The sequence below is a fragment of the Athene cunicularia genome, assembly GCF_003259725.1.
Source record: "Athene cunicularia isolate RWA chromosome 5 unlocalized genomic scaffold, athCun1 chr5_part1, whole genome shotgun sequence".
Lineage (NCBI taxonomy): Eukaryota > Metazoa > Chordata > Aves > Strigiformes > Strigidae > Athene > Athene cunicularia.
In genome coordinates this window covers 29,203,270-29,216,899 of record NW_020799101.1, presented here as the reverse complement: position 1 = coordinate 29,216,899, position 13,630 = coordinate 29,203,270, and the positions used below count along the sequence as shown (strand labels likewise).

The 13,630-nt window shown below is 39.1% G+C and overlaps 1 protein-coding gene across 3 annotated transcripts in view; it reads left to right on the top strand.

The window, feature by feature from the left end:
- Window positions 1–13,630, top strand: part of AKAP6 (A-kinase anchoring protein 6) — a 287,672-nt gene that overhangs the window by 94,833 nt on the left and 179,209 nt on the right. For all 3 annotated transcript variants that reach the window (XM_026849466.1, XM_026849464.1, XM_026849465.1), the window contains one exon: window positions 4,321–6,105. In XM_026849466.1, the coding sequence (XP_026705267.1) occupies window positions 4,321–6,105 (1,785 nt within the window). The remainder of the gene's footprint in view (window positions 1–4,320; window positions 6,106–13,630) is intronic.

The window sequence follows — 13,630 nt, the reverse complement described above, 5'->3', positions numbered from 1 at the left end:
ACTCTCTTAGTTCATAGACCTCACAGTCAATCACAGCGCAGCAGTCCTGCCTAGGCTATATTTACACTGTAGCTGTAACACACATAAATGTGCACAAGCTAGCTTCAGCATAATGAACAGGGATAACACTGGTAAAGTAGATATCAAAACATGAAAGTGTACAGCACAGGCTGTACTGACTTGGTTAGGAACCCAACTTGTTAACTGGGCAGGCAGTAACCATGCTTTTGGCTATCACAGCAGTGCCACACTGAATAAAATGCCAGCAAGAGAGGGGATGAACAGTTTTATGTCTTGGAAGAAATAGAAGAACCAGTGAGGCAAGCTGCCTGCCATGATGGAGATGTAAAATTAAAAAAAAAAACCAAAACTTTTTAAAATGAAAAACCTTGCAGAGTTAAGTTTTTGGAGGACCATTTACTCCTTCAGGAATGACCCAGAGATAGCTAAGAATGAAAGAAAAATGAGTTCTTTGCAGCTGAACCTAACTTGTGAGTTTTATTTCACAATTGATAAAGCCAGGAAATAGGGAAAGAATCACTATAAGGCTATGTTAAAATACAGTGAATCCTGATGTTCCCGAACCATTGGTAAAGTCATGAAAGAAATATCTTACAAATTAAATTAGCTCATTTGAAAGAGTAATAGAAGTTGCAGAATTGTGCTGGTTTAAATATAAATACAAGAAGGTATTGGAAACAGCCTACAGAGCTTTACAGCAAGCATTACTATGTGAAAAGGGACAACTTTTTTTAACTAAGGTATTCCTATTGGTAGCCATGCAAATAACTAAATATAATATTTTTCTGAAATAGAAACAATAATAAAAACTTGGTAATACTGGCATTAAATATTACTCCTCTGAAGCACACATTTAAGACACTGCTTGGAAAATGACCGAGCAAGATGGTTTAATGCATGTGATTGTAAATTTTATTAATGTTAATAAACACATTTTTAAGAGACGAAGGAATGGAGCTCATTATTCAGGAGAAATGAAAGCCCTTAGGGCCTTGGAAAGGATTTTGATTTATATATGGTTTTACAGTTTCTAATCCTTCCCTGAGATTAGAGAGGAAATGCAGCTGTAATACTGATCATTGTTTAGTCATTATTTTCCTTAATAAATGCAGCTCCAAAATATAAATTTGACAGATTTATAGAAACTTCCCCTTTTAATTCTCGACTATTGACAATGTATAATTTGTGGCATAGGTTCTACATCTGGATACAATGTGTTAAATAAAAGGTATTTTCAGTGTCCAAGATTATGTTGATAAATAACTTTCTAAATCTTTTCTATAAATATTATTTTTAGCTGGAGGCATTCTTATATTTTTACTTAGAGTAATGCAAGTGAGGTGGACAGAGTACAGGATTCAAATATTACATGTTTAAAGAAGATGGCAAACAACAGACTTCTTTACTGAGACTGTTCTTGTTCAGAACAAAATCCAAGTGGTTTATTGTGAGATGAAGAGACTGTGGGGTTATTGCGCCTTCTTCAGGCATGATGCCTATGGTCATTAAACTATGGATTTAGGGAGTATAGTGAGACAAGCTGTTCCAGAGAATAATTCAGATAGGAACTTAATGTGGATACTTAGGAGTTTGCTTTTAAAATCTCTGTTATGAAAACCAAACCTGGGATGAAAGACCAGTGTACTGATGTAGGCACCTGTCATGCTTTAACCCCAGCCAGGAACTAAGTCCCACCCAGCTGCTCCCTCCCCAGTGGGATGGGGGAGAGAATTGGAAGAGTAAAAGTGAGAAAACTCATGGATTGAGATAGAGACAATTTATTAGGTAAAGCAAAAGCCACATGCACAAGCAAAGCAAAACATTCACCACTTCCCATCGGCAGGCTGGTGCTCAGCCAGGAAAGCAGGGCTTCATCACATGTAATGGTTACTTGGGAAGACAAATGCCATAGTCCCCCCCTTCCTCCTTCTTCTCCCAGCTTTATGTGCTGAGCATGACATCATATGGTATGGCATATCCCTTTGGTCAGTTGCGGTCAGCTGTCTCAGCTGTGTCCCCTCCAAATTTCTTGTGTACCCCCAGCCTCCTCGCACGTGAGGTGAGAAGCAGAAAAGGCCTTGCAAGCATTGCTCAGCAATAACGAAAACATCCCTGTGTTATCAACACTGTTTTCGGCACAAATCCAAACCATAGCCCTGTATTAGCCACCAGGGAGAAAATGAACTCTATCCCAGGCAAAACTAGCACAGCACCTAAAATTAGAATCCTAAAATATGATTTTTTGATCTTTATGATGTTTTTTCAATAGTTTTTGTAAACACTTGGGCTAATGTTTTTTATTTTAAGTTTTTCAGTTTCTTGTGACCATTTGAAATGCTGTTCCAGTGCCTCTTGTTCTAGATTCATAGAGTTACTCAAGATGTACACTAGTGTAAATAAAAACAGAAATAGTTTCAGAATTATTTGACTCTGTGTTCAGGTTTCAATTTATGTGCTGGGATCTGGAAATAATTGAAATCTGCCTAGGTGTTTGAACATTAGATCATCTACTAAAAATCACAGAATCACAGAATCATCTAGATTGGAAAAAACCTTAAGATCATCCAGTCCAACCATTAACCTAACACTGACAGTTCCCAACTACACCATATCCCTCAGCGCTATGTCAATCCAACTCTTAAACACCTCCAGGGATGGGGACTCCACCACCTCCCTGGGCAGCCCATTCCAACACCCAACAACCCATTCTTCCTAAAATCCAGTCTAAACCTTCCCTGGTGCAACTCGAGGCCATTCCCTCTTGTCCTGTCACTATTCCTTGGTTAAAGGGACTCATCCCCAGCTCTCTGCACCCTCCTTTCAGGGAGCTGTAGAGGGCGATGAGGTCTCCCCTCAGCCTCCTATTCTCCAGACTAAACACCCCCAGTTCCCTCAGCCGCTCCCCGTACGACCTGTGCTCCAGACCCTGCACCAGCTCCGTTGCCCTTCTCTGGACACGCTCGAGTCATTCAATGTCCTTTTGTAGTGAGGGGCCCAAAACTGAACACAGGAATCGAGGGGCGGCCTCACCAGTGCCGAGGACAGGGGTCAGATCCCTTCCCTGTCCCTGCTGGCCACGCTATTGCTGACACAAGCCAGGATGCCATTGGCCTTCTTGGCCCCCTGGCACACTGCTGGCTCCTGTTCAGCCAGATGTCAATCAACCCCCCCCAGGTCCCTCTCTGACTGGCAGCTCTCCAGCCACTCCTCCCCAAGCCTGTAGCGCTGCTGGGGGTTGTTGTGGCCCAAGGGCAGCCCCCAGCATTTGGCCTTATGGAAACTCCTCCAGTTGGGCTCAGCCCATGGCTCCAGCCTGTCCAGGTCTCTCTGCAGAGCCTCCCTACCCTCGAGCAGATCAACACTCCCACCCAACTGGGGGTCATCTGCAAAGTTACTGAAGGTGCACTTGATCCCCTCATCTAGATGCCTATAAATAGTTGACTAAACATAATTTTGCTGTGATTGTTATACATCAGGCTGCTTTTGGATCTTAATATAGTCAGAATTTTTTAGTATTATTCAAATAAGTCACCACAATATTTATAAACATTAATTTGACTTTGATTTTAAAATCTTATATGCCACCTGAGATGGTCTCCTCTGACTATGTCTGTATTTCTGAGATTCAAGGGCTTCCATTGGGCCAGAAGTTTAGGATTCCCAGCTATAGTTTTGTTTCCTTGAACTGTTCTCAATTTGTGCTCCCAATACCCAGCAGTTAAATCCTCAGTTGATAATGCTACAAAAAATTGAAATGTAGGTAGCAACTTCTATCTCATACATATGGGAAAAAATATCTGTCATTGTTAGGTGATGCTTGAGAAAAACATTCTGGCAGTCAACTGGAATATCGTAGAGCAGCATGAATTTCTGAGAACACAAGATTAACAAGATGGCTGATTTACTCAGCAGTCCCCAAGATCCCATCCCTCCTGTTTGAGGTAGTTAACTCAGGAAATACTATGAGTCTGCTGTACAGAATTTCTGAGTCCTCCCTACAGAGTAAGTAGAACTGAGAGCATAATTTAAGGAGGAGAATACAAATAAAAAAGTGCATTGCTATTTTTAGGCAACTTGCTGCACCAGGTTGACACTAAGCATTTTTCAGTTTGCTGCCATTTTTAATTCCCAAATACTTTAAAATGGTTTGCTCATCTACAGGGTACTGCAAAAACAGGTAGGTCCACGATGAATGCTTTTCTAGATGTTAGGCAGTAAAACACAGAAGCTGATCGTTACTTTGTGTGTGTTGTATATGAAAATTAATCTTAAAAAGTACCATTTCTTTGTCTATTTCAGGACCGTCTTGACTCTTTAACTGAAGTTGATGATTCTGGACAGTTAACCATCAAATGTTCTCAAAATTACTTGTCACTGGATTGTGGTATTACTGCCTTTGAACTATCTGACTACAGTCCTAGTGAGGATTTGCTTGGTGCTCTGGATGATATGACCTCCAGCCAAGGGAAAGCAAAACCATTTGAATCCTGGAACTACAGTGAGATGGATAAAGACTTCCCAGGACTTATCAGAAGTGTGGGTTTACTGGCAGTAGCAACTGATTCCATTGCTTCCCAGTGTAATGAAGCATTAAATGAGAAAGAAACCCAAGTACCTCTTTCAGCAGAAGATGAAGAAAGCAAAGACAGGAAAGCACCACATGAGCTCTCACTAATATCTCCTTCTGCTAACTCCTCTCTTTCTAAAGGACCTTGCTCTGAAGATGGTGTTTTACCTACTGACAGCAAACCAGTTTCCACATTAAAGAAACCAGAATGCAACCTTCCACAGCACAACAGTGAAAAAATCAAACAATCTCACTGTGAAAACTCAACTCCTAAGAGGTCCATAAGAGACTGCTTTAACTATAATGAAGACTCCCCTACGCAGCCTACATTGCCAAAAAGAGGTCTATTTCTGAAAGATGATGTGTTTAAAAATTATATGGAAGCCAATGATTTAAAAAGGCAAATCTCTCAGATAGTTAAAAATGAGATGAGTAGAAGTACGCCCTCATTGTTAGATCCACCAGACAGGTCCAAGCTTTGCCTAGCTTTACAGTCACCCTACACAAACAGTCCCTCTGCAGTTAGTCAGTCATATGATTGCTTAAATAAAATAGGTGATAGGAATCTTGAGTACACAATAAATGATCACTTTAAGGACAGTCCCATAAGTCTAGGGAAGTCTACTTTCTACACCTGTAAGGAAAAATCAAAGCACACGAAGTGTCATGACACTCCAGAGAAAGTGAAAACTGGAAGAACACCTGGAGGTATGTGTAAAATGGCTCCACCAATACAAGTTAAAAGAAGAGGACGTTCTTCTCTACAGAATGGAATTAATTCTCATAACTCTCAGTCTCTGGAGGAGACAGAAACAGATTCTTCCGCATCATCAGATTCTCGTAATCAGAGAGACCCAAATGGGCAATCACAATGTAAAACCGAGCCTTTTAGTTCACCAACACGTAGCCAAAAGAGTGCTTCCTCAGCTGGTTCTGAGCTTACCAACTCATCACCTCTTCTACTGAGAAGAAAGGATAATAAAAGCTTCTCCTCAACACCAAGTTATACTCAAAAAAACACTAAAGATGGTGAGGTCTGGTATGGATCTGATGAATATTTAGCACTTCCTTCACATCTCAAACAGACTGAAGTATTAGCTTTAAAACTAGAAAATTTGACAAAGTTGCTGCCCCAGAAGCCCAGAAGAGAAACCATTCAAAACATTGATGACTGGGAGCTGTCAGAAATGAACTCAGATTCAGAAATGTATCCAATGTACCAGACAAAAAAGCACAAAAAAATGGGTAGAATTTCACCAAGCTCTTCAAGTGATATAGTATCCTCCTTAGGTGACAGTATTGAATCTGGGCCTCTCAGTGATATTCTCTCCGATGAGGATCCTTGTATGCCTGTATCTTGCATTAAAAAATACATTGAAGAAAAGTCAGAAAGGACTGCTGTCACTCAGCCCACTGAGAATGAAACTTCTGCCTCAAATAAATCAGCTTTAATTCATCAACTGATGCAAGATATACAACATCAAGAGAATTATGAAACCATATGGGAAAAAATTGAGGTAAGGCAATAATCCTGTGTTTTGCTGTGTTCTTGAGAAGTCTATGTATGGACATGGAGCTGTGGGCAGGGGTGGAGTTGCTTTCTTATTTTATTTTAATGATGAAAATAGTTTCATCTAGTGACTGTTAGAAGTAGAGAACAGTAGTGATCATTCTAATTATAATAGACTCTAGTTACCTTTAACTGTACAGAATTCGCCTACATTATTTTACTTACACCAATGCCTTTAAACTTGGCAAAACATTATATTATCAACAGAGCTTCTCTTTACTAAGATCAGGTACATAAGTTATTTTTTGGATAAAATGAAAAATAAACATTGGAAAATGAGGGATCTCTGTTGTATTTGAATGAAGTTATATCAGTTCTATTCCCTTGCAAAGATTATTTTCCCTTGCCTCTAGGGCTGAGGTACGTTTTTCATCCCACTTCCTCATGTCCTCTCCCCAGTTAAGCTTATTCCACCCTCCAACACAGTTAGCTGTTGGGATCCCCCTGTCATACCAGAAATATAAATGGGTTCTCATGAAATTTAACAAGGCCAAGTGCAAGGTCCTGCACATGGGTCAGGGCAATTCCAAGCACAAATACAGGATGTATGGTGAATGGATTAAGGGCAGCCCTGCAAAGAAGGACTTGGAGGTATTGGTGGATGGAAAACTGACTGTGAGCTGTCACTGTGCACTCACAGCCTGGAAAGCCAACCGTGTCCTGGGCTGCACTCTTGTGAGACTCCACTTTGAGTACTGCATCTAGCTCTGGGGTGTCCAACATAAGAAGGACATAGACCTGCTTGAGTGAGTCCAGAGGAGGCCACGAAGATGATCAGGGGGCTGGAGCACCTCCCCTGTGGGGACAGGCTGGGAGAGTTGGGGTTGTTCAGCCTGGAGAAGAGAAGGCTCTGGGGAGACCTTATAGCAGCCTTCCAGTACTTAAAGGGGGCTACAGGAAAGATGGGGAGGGACTCTTTATCAGGGAGTATAGGGAAAGGACAAAGGGTAATGGTTTTAAACTGAAGGAAGGTAGATTTAGATTAGACATAAGGAAGAAATTCTTCCCTGTGAGGGTGGTGAGGCCCTGGCACAGGTTGCCCAGAGAAGCTGTGGCTGCCCCCTCCCTGGCAGTGCTCAAGGCCAGGTTGGACGGGGCTGTGAGCAACCTGGGCTGGGGGAAGGTGTCCCTGCCCATGGCAGGGGGGTGGGAACTAGATGATCTTTAAGGTCCCTTCCAACCCAAACCATTCTATGATTCTACCCCTTTATAGATTGACGGCATTAGGGTATGCTGTGCACTGGTATCTACTAGAGCCTTATACTCCTGTGGGTCTGATGCACCAGGACATCAGATCCACACAGTCCAGTAAACCCGGTTATCTCTCTAGTCCACGTGGCTGGAGGCAGGGCCCTTCTAGTGCTGATCGTAGGATTCTCCACTCACTTCTTTTAAGAATAGATTTTAATTCCTTTCCATAGGATCAGGACTAAGATCAGTCCTTCCACTCTGTCTGGGGAATACCCACTGGAGACTTTAATTGCTTCAGTTGAAGAACAGAGGAATAATTTTCTAGATTCCTGTCATATCATGTATAATAACCACATTTCATTTTAATCAGTTCTCTTTCCTTGTGGTGATTATTTTCCCTACAGTGTTGGTGGAACTAAGCATAACATATTTTTAAAATTTTTTTAATTTATTAAATAATCCTTCCTAAATAATGGAAATTTAATAGTGCAATATGCTAGAGCAATAATGGCAATATCCCATTAAACTTCAGATGAGATAGGACTTTGGTTTTGGCTTCTGGCATCACTTCTTCAGAAGTAACTTCTTTATAAGGTGGAAACATTTGAAGCAGTTAACACTATGAGAAATCTTTTTGAGAAAAAGATAAACTCTGGAAAGGAAGGTGAATTTGAATGAATAAGCAAATAAGGACCTAGCCATCTCAATAATATAAATATGAGCTTGTGTTCATACTAAATTATTCTTTCAATTTTCTGATGTGTTTGTCTTCCTAGCCATTGAAAAGAAGAATTCTCCTATTCAAAACTTTTCATGTCCATCCTCAATATAGTTCAGTAAAATGGTTGTCAGAAAAGAAATCCTCATTTCTACTACATTTTAAAATTCTTTAAAATTCATGACATGTGACTTAAAGGGTGATCTTGGTATCTCAATGCTAAATATGGTATCTGTATTATCTTCTGTAGTATCAAGCTCTGTAAGAGCTAAGAAAAAAAACCCTGGACTTAGTTTTATAACTTCAGTAAATACCTCTTACAGTGTGTGATTTCTGTAACTTTTGAAGATATTGGAAGTATTATGACCAGTAGAAAAGTAGTTGAGCTAGAGATGTTTGAGTATAAAGTCAGGGTAGAAAGCACAGAAAGAGAAATTTCTTAAACAAAGGAGGAAGCAGAAGCTGTCAGCCTTGAAACAGTCAGTTCTAAAGGGCAGCACTTAACGATTCAAGTTGTTCCCTCGATGGCTGGGGTTCATCTTCTGGACTCTGATGAAAGAACTGTCTTCGTAAGTGCAAGCTGTTTCTGTGCCTAAGTTTGTGTAGTGTTGAAAATTAGTCCCGATGAAGCTGACAGATACAGACCCCTTTATTCTGTGCAAGCAACAAATCCCATCAAAGATACTTGTAAATACGTAAGATGCTGTCTTTCAAATGACGCTACAAGAGCCTGTTTAAGAAATTGAATTGTTGAGTGTCTAGGGACCAGTTTCCTCCACTAGATTCTGACTAGCATCCTTCTGGCAAGAAGCAGGTGGCAGAGAAACTTTTTGCATCACTCTCTCAAATCATCATGTTTATTTTTCTCAAACTTTTTGAAAAGATTTGAAAATTCTCTTTTGGGGGGTCATCTGTCTTTGTGTGACTCCCTGCAGCTGCAGTTCAGTCCTGCCAGGATGGAGCAATAAGATCCATCTGTAACAACTAGCTGCAGCTGTAAACACCGGCTTCCTCTCCATACCCATCCTCTCCTCATCTCCTCTGGAGAGTGGATTTAGCTCCTGACAGCAATTAAAGGTAGTTAGCTGTTCTCTGGCCAGAGTAAACCCTTCTAGCTAGTGAGTACAGCTGCTGCCTTTGTCCTTGAGGACCTTTGCTACTGCTGATGCTGCTTTTTATACAATTTCTCAGTATTCCTGGTTGTTGTGAATGTTTGGGAAACATTGATCATGGAGTTTGAAAATAATATGATGAAGTATGTTGTGGAAAGAGGCTCTGTAGAAGAAGGACTTTAAAGAGAAGGAAGACCAGATGCAAAGACCCCTGCTAGGAAGAGAGATAGCTCCCTGACCCATGTCCTTAAAAGCACCACACAGGAAAATTTCATATTTATTCTGTGCAGAAGGATGTATATGCTAGCTACACTAAATGGCTTGAAAATGTACTTCCTGAATGGTGAATAAAAATAATCAAAAGTTTTGAAATATTTTGCAAAGCAATTATGATATTATAATATTTTAAAGAAACAAAAGGTTTTCCCAAGCTGCTTATTTACCTCAGTTTTTCCACTGTTGCCATCTTCTGCTTGTAAGACTAGTAGAGAACATTTTTTTCAATACAAGAGCCCTTACCAATATAAATGCTGCCTCAGTAACACTATGGTGCCTTGCTGAGGTACTTTAATTTGACATACATAAAAGAAAAATAGAAAATTCCTACGTTATGTGATGTTATGAAGTATTGTAAACAAAATATTATGAAGTATTGTAAATGAAATCTAACTAAAAATATCATACCTGTGTCACAACTGAGTCCTTTCTTTTGCTAGATCTGTTTCATAATTCCCTAAGCAGAGTATCAAAAGTGTGCCATTGCTTTTTATATTATCATCATTTGGCATTTACAATAATTCTGTTATTTAATAAGTCTCCAACTCAAAAAGGAGTTTCCTAATTGCAAGAATACATGGCTTAGTAATAATTCAATACTACTTGTGTTAGCAGTAGTTTTGTGCTTAAGAAGTCAGACTTGAAATGAGAACTTAATTAAGGACAGGAGAAGCATGCTCATGCCCATTAGTAATCCGGTTACACTGCTGCAAATGTCTAGCCTAATATATTTTATTTATTGAGATTGTAAAACAAAACTAAAATAACTCAACCTTTAATTTGCGGATAACAACAGCTTAGAAATGACTGGCAGCCAGAAATCACTGAAGGTCATATTTTAGCTAGGTAATAGGGCAAAAAATTAAGTTTCAGTATTTTATTATGATGGGAATAATTTTGAATTAGTATAATTCTGGTAATATCTTGATAGTAAGCAATTTGTTGAACATATGCTAAAGCATTTATTGGAAGCCTTAGTCATTTCTCAGTTATATGGAGGATAGTCATGTGCAGAAACTGATAAAATGTAGATTTTTGTACTTGCAAATTATGCAGATGTCCTTGAATGGGTATTATCATGCTGTTCATCTATCTGTCTGCCTACAAAACCAGAATTCTGCTTGACTGGCCCATTTGCTATTACATAGGATCACTGTCTTGCTTTGGAAAAAATATTGCATACTCTTGCCATATTTTGCCTAACACTGCAGCTAATTCTTTGGCACATGTTTTTTATGTCTTCAGTACTAGGTACCTCCATTCTGGGGTATATAACAATTTCTGTGGCAGTTCCTTGTATGTTTCAGAAATTACTTTTTGGAGTTAAATGTGAGAACGAGTGATACCAGATTCTCAATGTTCCTCTTATTGTTAAAGTCTAGTTCAGCTTTTAGTAACTACTTCAGATTAATTTTTAGAATATTCATATTAAGCTCTTTAGTTTCTGTTTTACTAACTGGAGGGGAAAAAAGTTATAACAACATCATTCTCACAAGTAAAGTCAGTAGAGTACTTTGGTGTAAGAAGATGGCCAATTGACACTTCTCATATGTAACACAAGGACTCCATAGTATCAATTTCAGAATGCTTTCAGGTATACTTTCTGTAAGAAAACTAAGAAGCCTTCCTTAAAATCATACTAATAACTTATTTTTTCCTCAATTTTTATATGCAAACTGCAAAATTGGAAGAAAAAACTGATCTTGGGCTGATCTAATGACAATATATTTTCAGTCATCTTTTGTGAATAAAATAATAACAGTAAAAAATGTTGTCCAGGCAGTTTTATCTCCTTGCCTAGAAAGCAATACTAGATTGACTATATTGACATCCTCATGCTGCAATATGCGGTCACTGATAATCCTGTCTACTTGATTTTTGAGGGCACTATTACAAAGGCTAGAAACATAACCATTTGCAAGACATTCCATTTAAATGAAGATATGTTTTCTTTGCAGGCCTCGGGGTTAATTGTATAGAGCAAATTGCCAATTTTTTCCTGTTATACAGACTTAGAGCTTGTTTTATCACAGGCTCAATTTCTGTAAGAGGCAGCTGAATTTCCTCTGCAAGAAGCCATTTGATATATATTGATCCCATCTTTTTAGCTCATCACATTTCATGAATTTGTCCTCAACTTGATTGGCTCTGTATTTTGTCTAGGGAACCCAGTCAGATTTGCACTGGTTACTTGCCTTCTTGACATGCTAAGGGAATAAAATAATGCTGCTCTGCATGTTTTTCTGCTGTGGGTTAGAGCATGCCCCAGGGATCCTACAGCAAAGAGTTGGATACAAGATTTTGCTGCCTTCCAGGACCCAGTCAGGGATCCCTTCACCCTCATGCAACCATTTACCCACTCTGAACCCAAGATGTCTCCGTGAAGCAGAGATTAAAGACCTCTTTTCCAATTTATCAGAGTAACTGGAATAATTTTCCTGTCTAGTAGGTACTAAGGATCAGTGCAGTCTACAAAGGAGAGTGTAATATCAGAGCTAAGCTTGTTAGTGTGACAAATAGCTTGTGTGTTTGGGTGACAAAGATTTGCATTTTTACAGGGTGACTAAATGGTAGGCCTCTGCAAAAGGTTAATGGACTTGGTAGAGCAAGTTTGTATTGGAGATACAGCTGGGAGTCCATCTGGGCGGTGGAGAGCCAGTTGGTTAGAAAATAACTGGAGAACTGACACAAAGGGGAAAGAATTTTGTGTTGTTTAGATTGAAAGGGGACAGACTTGCTTCTGGGCAGAGAATGTACTGAAAACACACCAGTACAGTTAAGGTAGAAGCTGGATTGCTTTAGAGGAAGCAAAGTTTATTGATGTTTGGAGGTGATTTCCATCATTAGTGGAAGAAGGATGCACAGAGGACAAATGAAGTTTTGCCTGTAGGGCAGTGAAAAATAAATAGGAACTGATAATGCTGATGGGGCTTGGTAAAAAAGAAAAAACAGAGAACCAAAATCAGTAATGACAGAACTGGTGAAAAAAGCAAAGATAATCAACATGGAACAGGACTGGCTTGTTTTAGATTACTAGTAAAGGATTTATAGTGTTGTAGTTCTCCCCTCAGCCTTGCTTTCAATAATTTAGTAAAAGTGCTTCTAATACCGACCCTCTTAAAATAAATGGATTCCATGTTTTTCCTAATATATAGAGTGCTTGCCAAAGTGTGTTCATCTCTGGATCTTACTTATACTGTTTCATACAATTTAGATTGAAATACTACCCTTGGTTGATGACAAGTTTATAAAAAACAATAAGGGAAAGAGGTATCAGATCCAAAAATTCCTTGGCAACTCTGCAGTTTTCTCAGCAGTCTTGCTGCTTTGTGCAGCATAATTGAAAATGTCACTTCACTTTTTGTATTGAGACTCAAGTTTGTACTTTGTTGTTTTGAGACTGATGATACTCAGATGCTTTGAAAGCCCATCCCTCAGTTTTCAGGCTGGTTAAACTATTATTAAGTAGTAATGTAGTATACATATAGAACTCTCACTTTTACACTGACAAATACTTCTTTACTAGAACATGATACTGCAATACAGTGAACCCTCTGTTCCTCCGAAACACTTAGTTCCTAAGTTTTCTTGAATTTTAAACAGCTCCTCCAAATACATTCACTTTTCTTTGGCATTTGCTTCACCAAATAGTCTGAGCAAGTTTGTCACTAATAATCTTTTCAAAACCAGCAACTGGTTCTAAGCTGTGAAAATTCTGAATTTCTAACTTTACATCTAAAACTGACTGCAGGAATTATGCTTCCTCAATGAAATTCTCTATAACTGCTGTCTTATAGGAGACAGGTACTGGGGAGAGGGTTGGTTGTTTGTGAAGAGTTTGAGATAACTTCTGAGCTGCCCTGTTAACTAGTTAGTGTATTGATTTTAGGGCTCCTTGAAGTGCCACCATTATTAAACAGAAAACTATTGAATGTAAAATTACGGTTTCTAATATTCCGTTCTGTGTGGTAAATATTATGTAGGGGTGCGAGAGGATGCTCACTGCTTCATATTTTCATAGTGATATGCCTTTCCCAATGTTTTAAGGTCTAGTTGTCCTGTTACATAATTTACTTGGGCTCTTGGATACTTCTGGTTTATGTATCATCTGTGAGGAAGTACAGGATATTCCAGAAAGATACAGTATCCCAAAATCACTATGCTCTATTCTAAAT